This window comes from Salminus brasiliensis, chromosome 23, assembly GCF_030463535.1.
Source record: "Salminus brasiliensis chromosome 23, fSalBra1.hap2, whole genome shotgun sequence".
Taxonomy (NCBI): domain Eukaryota; kingdom Metazoa; phylum Chordata; class Actinopteri; order Characiformes; family Bryconidae; genus Salminus; species Salminus brasiliensis.
Window position 1 is genome coordinate 24,180,603 of NC_132900.1, and position 21,530 is coordinate 24,202,132.

Below are 21,530 nucleotides of genomic sequence, written 5' to 3' on the forward strand. Positions count from 1 at the left end.
GTTCACTGGCTACATCACTGATCGCTCACAACACTTGTTTACAGTGCTAGCTTGAGCCAAGGGAGTTTCAATCTGCTTGTAACAATTGTTTGGACTGTCAATCCAACCAACTGTCAAATCACTGTGTTGGCAAAATCTACTTCCAATACCACTTTTTGGTGAACATGAAGGCGAATAGCTTTAAGAACTCAGAATAGTCAGATGTATTGCACAATTGCATAACTGTTGAATTTAATGAAATAAGCTAGGAAAAAAAACATTGAGCAATGGCTTTAACTGTTATTCATTCAAATACAGACATTCAAGACATTCAAATTACTTTCTTCCACAGGTTCAGAGTTTGTGTGTCGTGTGTTTGTTGGCAGTGGGTTGGAAATGGTCAGAATCAGAAACAATCAGGTAGTCCTGAGTTCTAACCTCAGATTTTTTTTTTTTTACTTGTTAGTTTATATTCTTGCTCATATTAAGCACAAATCTGTCATTTAATCACTTATAATATGGACCAGAATCTATATTTCCCAATCTTGCATGGGAACATGATGGCCTTGGAACAAAGCCTGAAGCAAGCTACATAAATTAGCTGGCTGGCCGAAGTGTGGGTAAGGTTGGCTACATTTCTGTTAGCACAAATCCGTTGTTTCAAATTCTTATTTTTTATGAGGTCACCATGCACCTGTTCGTCACAAAATCCTTTCACTCCCCCTCCCATTACCCCAACCATGAGAGCTACCTAGAAAACACTCAGCTAGCTCACTGATACTGTTTTGCTTACAAATACATCACGGTACGGAAGGAGGATGAGTTCTGAAATGCATGCACTGCAGACACAACATAAAAATGAGTACAGTGGTAGAGTTGCACTGGCAGCATAGCTGGTGTTAAAGGTAACCCTCTTCTCTCCATTAAAGCAGTAAGTTTGTTCAAAATGTAATTGGCATAATTTCCCCCTCATCCCAAATGTAGCCGAGAGATGTTTGGTATGTCTTTAGTTTAACTCTGGAAGTAAAAGGCTAACTAGCCCCACCTATTCTGTCAACATCACTTTAAAAGAACCCATTCAGCCTACAGCAGTTTAAACTGACCCATTCAGACCACAGCAGTTTAAAGCCACATTTAGCCATGTCCATTCAGACTAATTCTATGTTTCAGCCTGAATTACCAAATCAGCAGGCCATTCACATATATAAGTCTTAAAGGCACAGTAACAGACACAGCCTGTTTATTACTAAAAGACAGAGATATGGGCCCATAAACAACAAAACATGGTTTAGTATGTGATTTAGGCGTGCAGTTAGCACCAAGCTAAATGTTAGGAGCTTCTGTTACTTGTTCGAATACATTCTTGGGTAAGGGGGGGGGTGTGCTTCTGTGGGCGTTTACTGGCACTTGAATGGCAGTCTTTTCAGCTTTGTTAGTAGTTGCACGGCAGCTGCAGTTTGTAGCTGGATGAGATGAGAAGAAATGTTGTGCTATAAACATACCTTTGTGGTAAAACAAGAATTGACCTCAAACTCGATTTAAACTGTATGGATGAAATGAGTTAGTCTATTTTTGAGCTTATTATGGTGAATTTAGACCAAACAAACAGCATCGCTCTGAGACAGATCATGTGATCAAAACACTGTGTTAAATAACTCACTGTATGTATAAACACAGAATATGCTCTTCCTTAATGGATACAAATATGCACTCCTTGTTCAGGTTCCCTCCAGAAACAGAGCTCAGTCTATCAGTACAAACACATGTAATCTGCAGATCAGTTGAGTTGGAGCAGAATGGAGCATAATGGAGTATGGACTGCTAATTCCCAAAGTCCATATGCTTCTATGGAAATCAGTTGTGTAGGTCCGTGAGAAAATTGACATTTGCATTTATGTTTTCTGTTTGTTTACTCTGTCTGTGTGTGTGTTAGAACGTTCCTATGCGGTGGTGGGGCATCTGTAGAGTCTGCAGGTTGGGGCAGGTGAAGTACGGGGCAGGTAAAAAGCATGTTGCTATTCCATTAGAGGCGAAAGGAAGAGTTGGCCCATAAAACACTTCCTCTTTTCCTTTAGTGCTTACGTCCAACACCTGTCAATTACACAAACAACATCATTTACTATATTATTAACTCTACACATGCACTAATTACACTTTTCCACATTATTTACATTATTACCTCCATATGTACACAAATTACCCGTTCACCTTTTGTCACCATACAACCACAAACTTAAATATATGTTATTGAGATTATAGACCTACACACAAAGATACATGGATTTCCAAATTTTAATCAAATAAAAATCTAAAAAAAAAAGTGTGACGTGCACAAGTATTCAACCACCTTTACTCTGATACCCCTAAATAAAATCCAGTGCATTACTATCAAAAGTCACTTACTTATTTAATAGAGTCCAGCTGTGTGTAATTTAGTCTCAGGATCAATACACCTGTTCTGTAAAGGCCTCAGTGGTTTGTCAGAGCACAATAGTGAACAAACAGCATTATGAAGACCAAGGAACTCACAAGACAGATCAGAAATAAATCTATGAGTTTCTACAACTGACAGATCGTGAAAGGATAGCACTGGTCAGAGAATCAGCCAAGAGGCCCATGGTGGAGGAGCTGCAGAAATTCACAGCTCAAGTGGGAGAACTAGAAGTTGTGCACTCCACAAAACTGGCCTCTATAGATGAGTGACAAGAAGAAAACCATTGTTGAAAGAAAGACATAGGAAGTGCTGTTTGCAGTTTGCCACAAGCCATGTAGGGCACACAGCAAACATGTGGAAGAAGGTGCTGTGGTCAGATGAGACCAAAGTTTAACTTTTTGGCCTAAAGGCAAAGCGCTGTGTGTGGTGGAAAAGTAACACTGCTCATCACCCTGAACACACCAACCCCACTGTGAAACATGGTGGTGGCAGCATCATGCTATGGGAATGCTTTTCTTCAGCAGGGACAGGGAAGCTGGTCAGAGTTGATGGGAAGAAGGATGGAGCTAAATACATGGCAATTCTGGAGAAAAAAAACCTGTTGGAGGCAGCAATAGACTTAAGACTGGGAAGGAGATTCACCTTTTAGCAAGACAATGACCCTAAACATGCAGCCAGAGCTACAGTGGAATGGTTTAGATCAAAGAATATTCATGTGTTAGAATGGCCCAGTCAAAGGTGACAAAATGTGAAAAAGAATACTTTTGCAAGGCACAGTATATCATTTACCTCATATGTGTACTAATTACCACATTATTTACATGTATTACTCCATGTGTGCATTAATTATACCTTTACCACCTTACTCCACAGATGCCCTAATAATCCATTTACTACATTATTTGCATCACTTATTCTGTGTTGCCTCCTTAAAACATTATTTACATAAATTATAGTAACAATAATCTTTAGAATTATTGTTTTGCCATACAATAAATTACATTGAAGAATTATTGCATTGTTATATAATTACTTGCAATAATATGTATTACTACTAAGTTAATAGTATAAGTATAAGGGAATATAATATCAGTAAAAACAGGTTTGAGTTAACAGTCAAGGTAAGTCAAAATGAACATACCTTTTCAGACTTTTTCCCACGTTTTCCCCCTTGGTTTCAGTCAAACTAAAGACAAATGCAGTGTCTAGAGGTATTTTTTAGGGGTATTAAATCTGAACCAAGGTTCAATTTAGCAATCGCAATAATGAACTCTGCATGATGTTCCTAACCCCCATTCTAATCAACTACATGGGCTGTGCCACCCAATACTTGACACCGATTTGTTTGTAGAAGGCCGAACATCTAATGTTATTGCATTGTCAAATCGCAGTAATCGAGACATGATTAATTAAATACTTTAAATACCAAGTTTTAGTCCTTTGGCGCTAAGTTTTATTTACCCTGCTCCTCGGATGGCTAAGTTACTTTTCCAGTATAAGCAGTAGAACGCAGTGCACTGACCTGAATGCAGGCCAGGGGTTCATTTGTCCAGATCGAGTAACCACCAACCACGTAGATCCTGTCATCATGGACGGCCATGCCCGCCTCATTTTGGCCTGTATGGATTGAGCAAGAGACATGACCACACTATTTCACTGGAGAATTGGAACATTTTCAGTTTAGTGTTTCATAAATTTAACCCTTTTGTCTTTACCAGAACTGAATAATAAAATAAGACAAGTACTGCAATACTGCTGAGTTTAAATACCGGCATGAAAAACAGTCAACTACAATTCCAGAAGTGTATATCATTTTTAAATTCCCCAAAATCATTAGGCGATCGTTGAAAACCTAGATAGCCCTCAGGGTTTCCCACAGGATTTAATTACTAGGCTGTAGTGTGTGTGTGTGTGTGTACCGGTCAGTAAGCTGAAGGTGCAGCGCGTCCACTGGTCCAGGTCTATATTGTAGGAGTCAATGTGTCGGACTAGAATGCGGTCATTATTAAAGTCCAAGTCGTTTCCTCCTAGCACATACAGCTGCCTCCGCACTGCCGCCATTACATGATACACCCTCCTCTGCAGCATTGGGCTCCTCACCAACCACTGATTCTACACCACAGAGAGGAATCACATTAAACTGCATTCAACAGCATTAAACTTAGACAGTCTAACAGCACTAAACAGCATTAAACTTTGATTAACCAACAGAACCTTCCACTTCCAGTATTCTTGCACCTACATACTACAATACTTACAATACAATAGTGTAACAAATACCAGTAAAGAAGCCCTAAACTTTCAAATACCAGCAGCAATCACTGCATCAGGGTGACTCACATATGGTGGACAGAAACTATAGATATAACACAGGTGCAACACTTTTAAATTGTGTGGGTGGAGAGAACTGTCATTTAATGCACACTATTGTGAACAATGCAGTGAAAGATGCACTCCAGCCCAAATGAGAGATTTAGCATTTACTACAGCTGTTGTAACTACGCCTACTATCCTCGAACAGTGGTGTGGCAATTGCATTTAGAGTGAAAATTTCCATCTAAAAGACTAAACCCCCTTTTGATGTGTTTTGAAAGTGTGAGGGACTACAGCTGCTTTTGGATAGATATTTTGGGGGTGGGGCTGATTGAAATTAAGTGTTTATTTTATGTATCATGTAGCAGTTTTGTGTCTTAGGGCCTAAGTGTAAACACTGTCCGTTACTGATGGTGTGAGAACTGAAAGAGTGAACACACAGATGTCTGCAGGATGTTCTGATACTGTCTCTTTGTTAGTATGGTAAGGAAAGCGTCTGAGTCTGTGTGTATGAGAGTGAGAGAAAGCGAGAGTAGCCATCTGTTGGGGGCTGTGTGGATGGGGGTTGGTGCTACTGGCAGGTGAATGTGGAGCTTCTGTGAATACCAATGAGGTTATCCTCTCTCTCCACTTTAGTATCATCCTCTCTCTCTCCAGTTGTCTTTATCCTTTAGCGTCTTTTTCGCTGTCTCTCTCTTTTTTCTCTCCTTCTAATTTTCTCTCTCCTCTCCCCCTTTGTCTGTCAATTTTTTCCATATCTCCCCACTTTGCCGCATAGCTCCAGTGCTAATTGGTGGGGTTTACACTTCTGTTATTTGGTAGCTACATTAGCCTTGTCGCTCCTGTGCTAACTTGTGGGGTATAAGCTTCTATTACTTTATAGCTGCATTAGCCTCATAGCTCCTGGGCTAACTGGTGGGGTTTAAGCTTCTATTACTTTATAGCTACAGTGTTCTTGTAGCTTATGTGCTAAGTCAAGTCAAGTCAAGTCAAGTGGGTTTATTGTCATTTCAACTACATACAGAGTACACAGTGAAACGAAACAACGTTCCTCCAGGACCATGGTGCAACATAGACAGTGCATACAAGACACAAGTGCAACACAAACAAACAAGTGCGGACAGACAACACAACACAGTACAGACAGAGGATAATAAATAATGACGGTAGAGACGGTAGGGAATAAGCTTTCATTACCTGACATTCACCTCGTAAGTTGCTAAGTTGCTAAGCCTTGAAGGTCCAGTGCAAATTGGTGGGGTGTAAGCTTCAACTGATTGATAGCTATATTAGCCTCAGAGTTCCACTGCTAACTAGTGGCATATAAGCATTTATTGCTTGATAGCTCAATCAGCCTCATAACTCCAGTACTAATTGGTGGAGTAGAAGCTTCAATTGCTTGGTAGCTACATTAGCCTTGTAGCTTTGGTGTAAAACTAAAAAAGCAGCAAACATGTTTTGGCTGATTGGGTGATGTATGCACTGTCTATGTTGCACCATGGTCCTGGAGGAACGTTGTTTCGTTTCACTGTGTACTCTGTATGTAGTTGAAATGACAATAAAACCCACTTGACTTGACTTGACTTGACTTGATTTTCGCAGAAAGAAAGGCAGTTAATCGATGACACAGAAGCTTTATCTCTAAACATGCACACACACACACTCTGTTTACCTGCTCTGGGTCAAACACCATCAGTCTGTTCTGGTACTGTGCTGTGTTTGTGACGCCACCTAAAGAGGAGATACAAAATCATCAGTATCCCAGTCAGACATAACAGAGCTTAAAACAGGGACTAGACTGAAAAGTGCAGTATCAATTTAAAATGAGACTACACTGTTTGTTGACTACTGATGTTTTATAGCATAGTAAATGCACTATTTGAATCCTCACTGCTGCATGCTGGGAATATCTGTTTATGGCCAGAGGGTGCTCTGCTAGAACCCTTATATCACCCACATGGAATTAGTAATAAACATCGTAGGTGATGTCACATAAAGCCAGTAACCTAAAGGCAGGTCTATAAGGAAGGTGATTTTAAAATATTTTGGCCTTCAAATTGAACCTTGACCATACCGGATATCCAGAGCAGGTCGTCTGCCACGCACCCAGCGTGGCAGGACAATGACCGGTCAAACGGCTGGACGTAGCTCCATTTGTTCCTGCGGGGGCAGTAGCGCTCCACACTAGGCAGAACCTGCCTCAGCTCGTTCCGACCCCCCACCGCATACAGGTACTGCCCCAGGGCAGCCAGCACAAAGTGCTCACGGCACGCCTTCATCGATGCCACGTCCGTCCAGCGGTTGGCACGCGGGTCGTAGCGGCACACGCTCCGCACAGCACACGTGCGGCCACTCACGTGCTCCACCTCGCCGCCCGCCACGAACAGAAAGTTCCCCATTACTGTCGCGCAGTGGTGGCTTCGCCCTGCTGGCATGGGCGCCAGCTCACTCCAGTTGGCTCCGCCCCCTACCTGCCGTAGGTTCTCCTGAGGGGCAGGGTTGAAGAAGCGCAGCTCCCGTACACGGCTGACCTCGCGCTTACGGCCACCCGTGATGTAGAGTGTGAGTGACCGGTAGCGGGGGGTGGTCCGGGGGGTCTGGTGCAGTGGCTGGGCGAAGGGGCAGCGATGGTAATCCAGTGCCTCCTCCAGCAGGGAGGCGGCAGCGGGGCAGGATCGCAGCAGGGGCAGGCTGCAGGACACGCGCTGCAGGGTGGACAGATCCATCAACCCAAAACGGACGTGCTGCAGGAGCTCCTCTGAGTGATGAAGCCGACAGCCATGCTCTAACCACCGCACCAGCAACTAACACACAGATAGAGAGAGAGTTGTGGAAAAAAGAGAGTGAGAAAAAGAGCAAAAAGAGAGAAAAAGACGGGGAGAGGGAGACAAACAAATAAAAGGAAGCGAGAGAGTATAAGAGAGAAAAGTCAGGGAGTAAAAGATAGAGAGAATAGAAAGAGAGAGAGAGAGAGAGAGTGTGTTAACTTAAGGTCATGATGGATCAGAGAGCTTCCTCAGGGCAGAATAAATTACCCTCACGCCCACACACACACACACACAGTAGAAGAAAGGGAAAAAACAAAGAGGAAGAAAATGTGATTTCCGGAGCATGAGTGTGTGATGATGATTGACAGGTGGAGTATATCAGGGCAGGTTTGGCTCAGACACACACACACACACACACACACACACACACATGCATGAGCTGCCCATCATGGTGCTGTCAGATGGCTGAATTAACCCGGGATGTGTGTGTGGGTGTGTATGAGTGCAGCTGAGTGTAATCAGGCGGTGATGAGGCCGGAGTTGGCCGGTGGAGAGGTCAGAATGAGGGGCCATCAGAGGGGGAGAGGTTTTATCAGTGGGGGGGTTAAGCAGGGGTGGGCGTAATTGGGGGAAATGAACAGTCTCACACAACACGCACAGAATGCAAAAATACCCTCAGCACATCAATCACACAGTAGTGTTATAAACTATCATACAGCGTTGTTCTCACCGGAATTATAAACATAATAACAATAAAATAAATAAATAAAGATGATTACTTAATTTAGAAAACACACACACACATTTACACTTGCAAACATGCACATACCTGCCATATCTCCTCCTCTGTAAGGGATGTTAGCTGGTCGCTCTTTAGCACCTCCCGCAGGAGGCGGAGCGGCAGCAGCAGAAGCTCTGCCTCCTCCAGCTCTGCCAGGTGCTCCACCAGGTAACCAATCACAGCCTCCTCCAGCACGGGCAGGTGGAACAGGTCAGCTAATCGGTACAGCTCCAAATAATTCACACTGCTCAGTTCCTACACACACACACACACATGCACAGACCCTCCTGACTAAATGTACAGGTTATAATCAGAGGCTTGAGATTACAAGTATAAAATACATTTAAATAGTGAAGTTGAATATGTTTGTAGAATTTTAGTTCCAAAAGTTTTACATGTAATTTTGTAGTAATTAAGTAAGTAGTAAGTACTTTCAGAAGGGGAATGTGGGGCACATGGAGCCACACTGCCATCTACTGGCAGAACTGTTCAAATTCATTCAACTACCCAGAACTCCCCAGTTCTCCCCATATCCCCAAACATAAGGTTTTCTCCTTATCTCGCCAGTATGAGCAAACACCCCTTTTTTCATATAATTTCCAAAACTTTTGTGCAGCAGTTTGTGAGTGTGTGTATGTGTACCTGTATTAGGTATTGTGAGCAGAGTGTGAGAAGCTCCAGAAGCTGCAGGTGACTCCCAGCAGATAAAACATCCTGAATAACCCCTGGATCCAACACTATCTACAGAGAAAGAGAGAGGGATATGATCTGAAACATATACTAAACATACAGCTTAACTAGTCACTAAAGTGAGTGAAGGTGCAGAACTGAGCCACCTGCTGGCTGCATCCAAATATATCTAAATATCTATATATATCCAAATATATATAAATGCAAAACACTGGGTGCTGATTACATCACCAAAATGTGGACTTTGAGGAGGAGTGCAGGGCTCAGGGTACCATTTAGGACAGGTCTATAATGTCAACTATAACTCACTATAAGTGGCATATTGTGTCTTACAGTCTGTAATGTAAATCACCCCCTACTTACAGTTTAACATAACCAGCAGGGGGTGCTCTGGCCATTTTCCTTGTCTGTGAGTCTAACTTTCTACAGTCCATAGTTTCTTTTTTATTAAAGAGCAGTGACATTCTCTAGCATAAAGCTAAAGCATACCTGCTTTTCTCACTCTCTTTAAGTTTATTACAGCACTGACAGCTGTGTGGGGATGATGTGTGTCAGAAAAAGCCTAGAACCTCCTTGGTGTGTGCTGGCCTAAATTACACTCTGCACGTCTCCAGGGAAAGTGTGATTAATCATAGTTACTAACCTCCATGCCTCACACTGCATGCACGCACACACACCAAACCTGAATCCCATCTGAAATCTGAGATGACCTTAGACTGCCTACATCAGATGTCTACAGTTACTTTTGTCCAAGCTGTAATAAATCTGCAGTTTTATAAGTACATAACTAATATTCATAACTGACCACTTGCAACAAGCATTCTTACAAGTGTGCCAACTTGGAATTCATCACAGTGCTATACTTACTTACTATCCAAACCCACCAGGGAACCTACACATGTCTTCTGAGTTTAATATAGAGTGTTGATGATGGCAAAATAGTGGCAAATACTGTTTTATGTAGGGACTCTGGATACATACACACTCTATATCCCTCCTACCCTGATTTTAAAGTGTTAGATACAAAATCTTCTCAAGATGATGGTAAAACAGTGTCTCAGGCTTCTGGCAATGTATTCATAACCACCTTTTTGTGAGGGACAAGGGTGTTTTTTAGACTACCTGTTGTACTGGGGTTCACACATAATTTAGTAGGTCACAGTATAATAATATTACTAGTTTTTATTATTATTATTATTATTATTATTATTATATTAGTAACATTACTGTCACGCAGATGCATGAAACACTCCCTTTACGACATTAAACTAAATGCGAAAATGTAATTTGGTCTTTGAAGCATCATCAAATAAAGCTACATAACATAAATAAAGCTATGCTAACACAAATGATGTCTTTGCTAGTTTAATGAATGCATTTGCTTCAGTGGTCTACCATGTATTTTGATTATACATTTTGTTTATATATATATATAATCAAATATATATCTTGTGCCCTGTAGTTCTGCTCAGCAATCCAGAATACAATTGACTTAACCACCGTGATTTTAGTGGGGCATGGCAACATATTACTTATACTAGTACTTGTAAATTGGGTCTAATGATGCCCCTGGTGAGGAAGCTTTTAGAGGTTCAGACGTCTAGTTCTTTCCACTATCACTGCGAACAACTCTGTGACTCTTGTTTCACATGGAACTTGCAATGAATGTCTATGTTTACATCTCAAGCATTTAATTATGCACAGAATTTTGAGAAAAAAGTTTACTTTACAAAACTAACTGATCACTGTTATGTTATGTTATTTATGATTAACGTCCATAATAAAACGAGTGTTAGCAAACACATTGACCTAGATAATGTTTGTCTTAGCAGGTCTGACATTGAGCTATGAGTGTGGTTTTCCACAGAGCTTCCAAATACATTTTTCTTCTATGGTAATTGATTAAAAACAACACCAGACTGTTGCTAAAAGGTGACTGGTTGAGAGTTGTATGAATCATTATTTTACAAATGGGCAATTTGCTTCAAATGTCGAAAGAGTTGAATGTATTGAAAACAGGATTTTTTTAATGACATGTTCTCTGACTTTTAGTTTACAATTTAAGCAAAAACTATTTTTTAAACTCTAAAAGTGCTATTTGGGGAGGTATAAGTTTTCATTACCTTACATTAACCTCTAAGCGCCAATGGTAAACTCAAGATTCAAACCTCAGACACTGGACATAATTTGGTTGGCTGACTAGACTTGGAATGTCGGGAAAATTGCATAAATATGATTTTTGTGGCCAACCTATCACTTTAAACGTCCTGTTGACTGTACAGGCCGTGATTACACATGACGAATGGGCGAGTGTTATTGACTGTAGTTAATGACTGTGATCCGCTGATTTGATTAGACTGGCTGAGCAGAGCTGGTTCGATTAGAGTGTGAGGAGTAGATTTGATTTGTGTGTGTGTGTGTGTGTGTGTGTGTGTGTGTGTGTGTGTGTGTGTGTGTGTTGGCCTTACCTGGCCTGTGTAAGCGAAGTCCAGTGCATGTTTTAGTCCAACACCAGACACACCCTGCAGAGTAACCTCATCAGCCTCACTCTCAGCCATACACAGACTAAACATGGCCTGAAAAACACACACACACACACACACACACACACACACACACACACACACACACACACACACACACACACACTTATACATTAGAACAACCATACTACATACCACATCATTCACATTTATATAAGAGTTATACAGCATCAAAACCAAGCAAGTCTAATAGAGATGTCCAAAACTATGCCTGTCACATACAAACACACAGCTTGTATAATCTCCACAGAAAAACACTGACCAATAGAACATGATGCTCCAGAGCAGCCATGAACACATGAGCCACTGCAAAGCATAGGATAGATGGATATAAAGCCCTCAGCACTGGACTGTGGAGCAATTGAGTGTTCCCTGGAGTGATGAAGCTCCATCTAATACCTCTGGGATGAGTTCTAGTGGCAGAACTAATCACCCAACATTCTCATGCTCTCGCTCTATGGGCTGAATGCAATCATATAATCACAGCAAAATTCCAACATCTAGAAAAAAACCTTCCCAATAGAGTACCGTCTGTCACTGCAGCAAAGGGGGACAAACTCCCAGTTAATTCCCTTGATTTCAGGTCCACTGCAGAAGCAGGCATCCACACACTTATATTCAGTGCAGTATTCAGTGTTGTGTATATACTTTATACATATATGTATAAAGTATATATGCAGTATGTACAGCATGCTCTGCTTGCGCACGCACAGATCATATGTAGAGGCCAGACTGAACCCACTGTGTTCCAGCAGGAGTTTGGTGATCAAAGGCATTGATTAGTGTTACACAGCAGGGCATATCTCTCTCTCTCACACACACACACACACACACACACACACACACACACACACACACACACACACAGATCTACTGTCAGGACGAGAGCAAGATGAATCCTACAAACACACACAGACACCAGCCCAGCATTTGCTTGGGAGACACTTCTATTAGACCTCTCTCTGTGCCCAAAACACCAACATATTCACATTTGCTTTCAGACACTGGTGTGGTCTGGACTAAACGTCATGCAGAAAGTAATGTAGCTAACAGTACAGAATAGAACTAAACACAGTAGCAGTCTGAGTTCCACTTAGAGCTGCACAATATATATGCACAATAGTCACATATCAGTATGTGCAATATTATCTAATGCAAATGAAATAAATTACAACTTAATTAAAACTTTTTTGCTGCTTGATGTACAAGGCAAATCCCCACTGTTCTCATTTTCCATGGCATATCTATCAGAAACTGATTATATCTACCTGATATCATTTATTTTACTCCAATCCTGTGTACTCCAATCTAGTGAAATATTAATACTGCAACATGTTGGATCATTGACTTCTGGTGATATCTGGAGAAAATTACTGTATTTTATTATACTGCAATATATATTGCAGTAAAAACACTTGTTTTCTCCAATCACAGGTTTCTCCAATATTGTGCAACGCTAGTTCCACTGGTACCATTTTTTGAGGGGATGTTTTATTATTATCATAAAATTCATTATGGAGGTTCCTGTAGCTTCTGCACCATTTAAGGTGAAACGGAAGCTGATGAATAACTTCTGAATAACTTGTGGGTGCAGCCGTACTGTAAGGGGTGGCTCTAGGGCAAGGCCTCCTCCTGCCACCAGGGGGAGGCCCTGAGTCACCCCAGCCAGTAATCGAGCCCAATTCCCTACACCTGGGCAGTAGGCTATATAGGCACACAGATCCAGTTGCCCCACGGCTGGATCTTTTGATTCTGGTGGTGTGTGTATCTGTGTGCCTGTGTAGTCTCGAGGTGAAGGCTGAGTGTGTGTCACTCCCCTTCGTGTGTCTCTCCCGGTGTCTGTGCAGTGTGTGTGTCTGTGTGTGTGTGCGTGTAGCACACATACACTCGTGTACCAGAGGAAGACAGGAGTGTCTGTCTTCCCTGGTGTGTGTGCCCGTGTGTGTGTGTGTGTGTATGTGTGTGTGTTTGCACACATACACTAGTTTTACAGAGGAAGGCAGGAGTGTCTGTCTTTTGGGAGATCCTTTTGCCCTCAGTTGTATATCCCTCTAGAGTTAAAGAGGTAGCCAGTTCTCCCCTGGTGTCCTTCGTTTGTTTATTAAACCCATCCTTTTTAAAGTTTCTTTTGTTGGCCGCTTTCATAACTGCCGCTTTGGTGAAGCGGCAGAGCGTCAGTCTCGCGACGCGGCGGCCTGGGTTCGAGTCCCGAGAGGCTTTGTTTTTCATTTCCATTTTACCTGCTCTAAGATTGAGAGACTCTGCACTTGGGCCCGTTGGTCACGTGATCGTGGTAGCTCACTCAGTAGCGTGCCGGCCCGCCAACACGGCGGCCTGGGTTCAAACCCCGCTGCAAGTGAGCACCACATTACACGTACAATGTTAATATGCTCTGCCACAAACTTAAACAAGCAGGGGATCAGTGTGCGGCCAGTATGTCGATTTACACAGATTACAGGGGTCAATTGTTGATGTTTTGGAAGTGGGTTAGGGGCGAGCTGGGGAAGCAGACTGATCAGATGATCTAGCTGACTGTTTCTTCACGTTCAAAGGTAAATGTTCCAAACCCACTGGTGGGATCGTACTTGCCAAATACTTAAGAGGTCAGTGGCTGGTCAGTTTGGGATCAGAATTAGGACTGAAAACTTGACCTCTCACCCTGAAGTAGTCGCTGCAGGCAGCCAGCACGGCTCTATGGGCATGAAACTTCTGCTCTCCGGCCACCAGCGTGACATCACACAGCAGGCCATCCATTCGTTGCTGGTTCAGGGCCGCCAGGACAGAGTGCTGGTGAGATTTGGACTGACACAACCTCTGACCCGTCAGCATGGTCTGGGGGCTGACATTTACACACATGTATTAGTCTGAAGTTGATGATACAGGTGCATCGAAACAAGATATTACTGGTTAACATTATTTTGCCATGCCCACCAGAGCATAGTGACATCAGCATACAACATTTGAAGGTGGTGAAAATCAATACAAGGAAAACAAGGAGGGTTTGGATTTCCAGTTGGTATATGACACACTGCTTTAGTACCAGCAGTCAATGTGAGAATCTGTGTTACTGCAGCAGCAGCAGCAGAGGCTTGCCAGATCACTGCAGACTCCTTACTGCAGCTCCAAACCCCCCAAGGTACAAACTGTCTCTGTCTGTCCCTCACACACATATATTGCATTTCCACACCACCACAGACCTCAATAACCACACTGTACCACGTCTATTCAGGTAGAGGTGGGTGATATGGCTAAAATATTACATTCTCACAATACACAAAAGATATTTACTTATTATTATATAATAAATATATATAATAATATATATATAATAATACATAGTAATACATAGTAGTTACTGAATCATAAAAGATTTTGTATAATACATAGTACATACTGAATAATTAAATAATATTGAATAACTCATAATGGCTACTTTTGTTACCAAAATATTTGTAGTAGATACTGAATTCATGGAAGATACTGAATAGTTTAGAATAGATACTGAATAATCGATAGAAGTATTATTCAATAATTCATGGTAGATACTGAATAGGGTAAATATATTTATTAGGGCCAGGTACCCATTAAGCACACTAACATCTTTGATCTCAAATTACTTAAAGAATGTGTCCCTAACATGATATCTTAAACAAATAATTGTAAGCCAATTAGACAAGCAGTCTAAGATATGACTTTCCATAGTCTCAAAAAGATTTTTGAGACACAACACAGGTGCTACAGTACATACTTAGCATAGCTGCCATATATGACCGTGCACCTAACTAATGTATTTTACCACAAATATTACTGTAGGGTAAGCTTAGGTATACTGTATTTAAAACTGTACACGTCTGAAGTATAACCCAGAAAATGTGTTTAAAAACTGTCATATATTATTCTTCTGATCAGAAATGGTTGCTAATCTAATTATGCTCAGTCTGCTCTTATACTGTACATTAAACATCTATGAACATATTTCATACATTTCCTGAAGGTTGTTACTGCTTACTACATATTGTGGATAGTGGGACACAAACACCTAATTCCCCTTTATATATAATAAAATGTACTGCAAAAAAGGTCACAAAATTAGAACAAGTAAGCATGAATAACTGCACAAATCATTTAATGTTTCATTTTAAAATATTAAAAGAACTTTCCACAAAAAACACAACTACCTAAAGATTCACAGTCTATAAGGTTTTTGTATTTTATGTATTATATGTTTTAATGGCTTTTTTGTCAGATTTTGGTTGGTGTGGCGCAACAGATAACACCACTACCTGCCAGTGAACTACCATACCACGTGGGAGACTGGGGTTCGATTCCCAGTCTGGGTGACTATGCTGTGCTACACCAATAAGAGTCCTTGGGCAAGACTCCTAACACTACACCGGCCTCTGTAATATGAGTACCCTTGTAAGTCGCTCTAGATAAGAGCGTCAGCTAAATGCCATAAATGTAAATGTAAATGTAAATTTTAATATTTTGGTACTCATTAGTGGCTCTTTCCTTTCAAACAAATTACACCTATTTAAAACACTTAGTTAAAGAATTAACTCACTCAAATGTATTGCTGTGAGCTTAATTAATTAATAGTGGTTATTGGAAAATGCATAGTAGTTACTAAATAATTTATAGTGGATACTGAATAATTGATCATAGATACTTAATATTTCATAGTGGTTATTTGAAGAATTCATAGACAATACTGATTCATTCATAAAAGTTACTGAATATTTCATAGTGGATACTGACTAGTTTATAGTGGATACTGAATAATTCACAGTAATACCTAAATAATATGTTTTAAGATTAATAATTGAATTATAAATCTAGATTTTAGGAGGTTTTGAATATTTACTCCTTAAAACAACAAGTTAACATCAGCCAGAACTGATTCATAACAGGCGTGTCACTGTGTGTGTTTGTGTATGTATATGTGTGTGTGTGTGTGTGTGTGTGTGTGTGTGTGTGTGTGTGTGTGTGGAAGCATGGAGAGGAGGTGTTTGTACCTTGGAGGGGGCTCAGAGGGCATGCTCCTGAAGGACAAAAGAGGAGCTTCAGTCTACTGGGATTAGAACACACAGCGGGGGCCACACTGAGCATGTGCAGAACTCTACAGAGAGAGAGAGAGAAAGGACAGGCTGGTTTAAGTTTGGTTTCAGATGCTCATACAAAATGCAATACAGTTTTAATACATTCCATTCAACTGGTGTAAACCACCCCAATTTTGCTGTGCTCCTCCTAACTTCCTTTTCGTTTTCTCTCTTCCATGTATCGAGATGTATCGAGCCCTGTTCCGACTGTTCTGTCCCAGTACTGCCAGACCTGGCTCTCCACTACCCTGCTGCCCACTGCTATGCTGTCCTGCTCTCACTCTCACATTTCACTCACATTTCCATCATGTATGGCTTAACGACAGCTCTTATTTCATTTACTATTTTTTGTTAGTTTGTATTTTTGTTGTTCTAGCATGTCTTGTGCTATCCAGTGTCGACAAGAGGAGGATGGGTTCCCCTTTTGAGTCTTAATTTCGCTTAAGGTTTCTTTTTTAAAGCAACCCTACATCACAGTACCACCACCATGTTTGGCTGTCGATATGACATTGTAATAGTGGAATGCCATGTTACCTTTACAACAGCTATAATGGGACTCCAGTCTTCCAAAAAGTTCCACTTTCAACTCACTAGTCCACAGAGGATCATTCCAAAACACTTGGGGAACATCAGGGTGTTTTGTGGCAAATGTAAGATAAGTCTATAAATTCCTCTTGCTTAGAAGGCTCTTTCCTCTTTTACTAATACTAATAATACTAATAATTTAGCCCCTGCTCTTTCTAACCGTGCAATCATGAACACTGACCTCATCTAAGGCAGGCAAGGCCTGCGGTTTCTTAGATGGACGTTTGGATTATCCTGTGATTTCCTGGATGACTTTTAGTTGGCTGTCCACTTCTGGGAAGTTTCTTCCATTTGGAGATAATAGCTTTTGCTGTGGCTCACTGGAGTCCCAGAGCCTCAGAAATGGATCTGTAACCCTTTCCAGACATGCATTTCCACACAAGCACTGTGTGTGTATTAAATGTGCATTGTTTATTAGGCTAATTTCATGTTCATGGTAGATCTAAGGATTACTTTTTAGTACAGGCTAATAAGCTTTACTTCACCTTACCAAACGTTATGTAAACTTAAACCTAAAGGGAGAAGTAACATTAACATTAATGCTAGCTGCTGCCCATACAGATCTTGATCTTGAATGATTAGTTAGTGCCTCTAGCCAGCTACCTACATCTATCAACAGTGAGAATTACTACTATACTACTTGTTTAAAACAGTGGCAACATTGGCCAATTAATCAGCTTAACATATGCTATTTTTATATGTTTGCATGTGTCAGTGTTTGTGTGTGTCTGAGTAGTCTTAAAGCCTAAAGTTTTGAAACCCACACACAGCCTACACAGCCACAGAGATAAAGGGCTTTCAGAAGCTACAGGCTACGATGCAAATCTCTGAGGGATCAAATTACATGTCAACAATATGAGTGTCTGTTTTATCAGGCCTAATGGATGGCCATGTAGCAACAACACAGAGCCTCAGTCTGAAACACTGTCTAACCTGTAACGCAAGGGTACAAGGTTTCACCACAGCAGAGACTCTACTCTACGCAGTGTGTGTACAGTTTTACCCTGAAACCGTTCACAGCTGGACAGCGGATTCATGGGCGTCTCGCGACCTTCAGTGTTGATGCCATGTTCCAGCTATCGATCTGATTACTGACTGACCTTCAGACACACAGAGGGGCAGAGAGAAATTGAGATACTTTGTGAGGAATATACAGCAACGGCGAAGAGACTATCTATAACATACAATTTATCACATTATATTATATTTTGGTTTTAGACCAGAAATAACACATAAGCCAACTGCTAATGTGTTAGTCTGGGACAAACATATTGCATAATAGCCAGTACTTTAGTTTGCACTAACAAACTAAAAACAATATCCCATCAAATTGTGATACTTGTGAATGACAGATGCACTGAAAATGTGATTAATTAAATGTATTTAATTTCACTGAATGTCCATAATTCAATTATAATAAAAATGATAAATTATATAATTACTGACAAAAGTCAATAAGTAAACTGAAATGTTGAGTTGAATTCATTCATGTACATATCTCAATTCATCCAATTCAATGCAACAGTTTTGCATTGCATTTGCATTTTGCAATTGCTTGTGCTTGAACACCTGTAAATATTTACATTTGATGTATCTTAAAGAAAGTTACTTCTATTTACAAATGTATTTAATGTATTTACTATTGTAGCCTGTAAAGTTTATCTGGGACCAATTCCTGCATAGTTCAGTGTTTGAGATAAACATATTTAGAGTCGGAGCTGATGTGAATTGTTCATTCTTTAGTGGTGAAGATAGCAATAGATAATTGCTATGACTATAACACATTTCCTATCCAAACCCACCAGTGAATCTACATGTGTTTTATATGAAATGTTAGTAAAGTTTTTTTTTTTACTGAAACTCTCTATGGGGATATAGAACTATGGGAAAACAGCATCTTGCAATGTAGTCATAATCATTTGGTGTAATAACTTTCTGTGAAGGAGCTTTTGGAGGTTCTGTTAACATACCATGGACGCAGGTAAGTATGGTTGGGCTGATATTTGCTGTTCCATTTTAAATAAGCTAACTGGTGGGTATAGCCCATGTATAGGGGATTCATTTCCTATCCAAACCCACCAGTCAACCTACAAGTGTCTCCTAAGTTTTCCTATATGAAATGCTGAAAAAAGTAGCAGATCTGAACAAATACATTTTCTTTGGGGACTATTTTTGCAGCTCAACACCCTGAATATATCCCATCCCAAATAAATCCCATCCCTCTCTAAACTAAGGTAAGAATGTTGTCTCAGGCCCGAGGCAGTGTATTCTTAACCATTTGATGTGATAACTTTCTGGGAGCTTTTAGAGGTTCAGATGTCTGGTCCTACTGACCACCAGTGAGAACAATTCTGGCTGGGCAATTTCCTCAAGTGTTTCACACCAAAACCCACTGGATTACTTTATACATCGTAACCGTTTAATTATTGTTTCCCTCTAAACTAACTAGTGTGGGCTGATGAAACGCATTTAACAGCTGGTAAACAGTTTTCTTTATCCATGCAATGAATAGAAATCACATGCACTCATTCATTCCCTCACGCATTGCATTAATTCGTTAATTTTGGCATGGAGACACGAGCCTGCATCGCCCACGCTCGTGCAGTTCGTGCAGTCTCCGCTGGCAAGGGTCTCCTAGCAACAGGGTAACCAAAACGGTCGGTTTGGGGGTAAAAACACAAAATCACAAGTTCGTGTTTGCACCATGCATCTCTGCGCACACACACACACACACACACACACACACACACACCCGTACAAATCAGTCCCACCATTTTGGCTCCTAGAAAAACATCTCACGCTCATGTGACGGTTAACACGCGCGCGACCACACTGTCCTGCACATCTGAGTGTTTTTCTGCTCCAACACCGTTGTTGTAACGAGCTGGTGAGTGATGTCAGGTGCGGTACGGAGCAGGAAAACACCACACGATTACAGTAAGAGCGCTCAAAGTATAGGACGTTCAGTTACCATTGCATCTAGCGCTGCTCTTCCTGTATCCTACCGCAGCCATTCGCCCCTGGACATTACTGGTGCCCTGTCCGGATCCACAAAACGCGAGCTGAACGGTGAACTTGAGCCGTGTATTTGAGACTGCGGTCACACACATCCATCCATCGACCTCTCCATCCATCCATCCATCTGTCCGTCTAGTCTCCGCCTCCCCAGGTCATGTGCGCTCAGCTGGGTCATGTGACAAGCCTGTTTTTTTTCTTAATCACACCCGTATTCCGGCAGGCCCCGCCCTGACCCACTGGGATTGGTCAACATCTCACACTGCTAGGACTCTTTCACAGTAAGTTTATATATAAATAAAGTCAGAGTGGGTTTTACATAGTCAGATTTTTAGTTTGAATGAAACTAGACGTCAGAAAGAAGGTCCCTCACAGAAAGATTTTACTACAAATGGTTAATAATACATTGCCTCATAGCCTCGAGTCTGTAGCCTGTAGTTTTGAGAAGAGGTTGGGTCTTAAACAGGTGTTAAACTCGCATTAAATTACTATTATATTATATTAGTATAGTATATAGAGTATATATATAGTGTGTGTATAATGTGTTTATAGTATATGTATGTTAATGTGTATATATTCTGTATATCTATTTTGTAAATATCTGTGTTTTTTTTAGTACCTTTACTACTATTGTGTCAATGTGATGTGACAATAAATGTGATTTGATTTTATTTAATTTGATATCATATTTTATCATATTATAAACTTCACTGGTCGGTTTGATTGGTAAATAAAATGGCAATATTTATATTTATCTTATCTTATCTTAATATTTGTGTGTTGTAGTCATGATGACTGATGCCTGGTTTCTATCTCCGCCACTGAAAAGGCATAAAAAAAAAGCAGATACGTTTTTCTACAATTAAAAACTATTTCACACCAAACCTGAATTATGCAGGATAAAAAAATATATAAATTCAGTTGCCTGAAGTGTCAGAGACCATTCCCAACATACCAACTGTTAGAGACCCAAATGGCAATGAAAGTTGAGTTACAAGCACATTCAACCACCCAAGCACCAGCACCACACACAGAAAAGAGAGAGCCAAAAGGAACACACATGCCAAACAACAACACAAATAAAGATGAATGGCCGGCTTAATAAACACTGGGGCAAAGTGTCAGTCGTTATTTCAGCCTCTAAAATCTAGTGCAAAAAAAACATAAAAACAGAAAACACAGAGAAACCCTGTCATTTACCACATATTGTACCACCCTAAGCATGCTTTGTGGTATTCATTACATGTCAGCTCTGACAGGAAGTGTCTAAGTTGAAACCAGATGAGCCAGTCTTCAGCCTGTGGGGAGGGAGGAGGAAAAAAG

General features: G+C 40.8%; 1 protein-coding gene across 1 annotated transcript; it reads right to left on the reverse strand.

The window, feature by feature from the left end:
• Positions 1 to 204: 204 nt before the first annotated feature.
• On the reverse strand, positions 205 to 20,346 carry klhl32 (kelch-like family member 32). The gene is made up of 12 exons (XM_072669000.1): positions 20,164 to 20,346; positions 18,196 to 18,292; positions 16,524 to 16,627; positions 14,167 to 14,347; positions 11,434 to 11,541; positions 8,918 to 9,016; positions 8,324 to 8,530; positions 6,801 to 7,530; positions 6,399 to 6,457; positions 4,333 to 4,525; positions 3,936 to 4,030; positions 205 to 2,070 (listed from the first exon to the last, which is right to left on the reverse strand). Exons 3-12 carry the CDS (start codon positions 16,544 to 16,546, stop codon positions 1,909 to 1,911), a joined length of 1,857 nt encoding a protein of 618 aa, XP_072525101.1. The 5' UTR covers positions 16,547 to 16,627; positions 18,196 to 18,292; positions 20,164 to 20,346; the 3' UTR covers positions 205 to 1,908.
• Between the last annotated feature and the right edge of the window lie 1,184 nt (positions 20,347 to 21,530).

Excerpts from the sequence above, each read along its gene's own strand:
- klhl32 (XM_072669000.1), bottom strand. The coding sequence starts at position 16,546 with ATGCCCTCTGAGCCCCCTCCAAG. Across the intron at positions 6,458-6,800 it reads CGACCTGCTCTGGATATCCG|GTGGCGTCACAAACACAGCA; the intron begins GTATGGTCAAGG and ends TCTCCTCTTTAG. Across the intron at positions 4,031-4,332 it reads CACCTTCAGCTTACTGACCG|GCCAAAATGAGGCGGGCATG; the intron begins GTACACACACAC and ends CAATCCATACAG.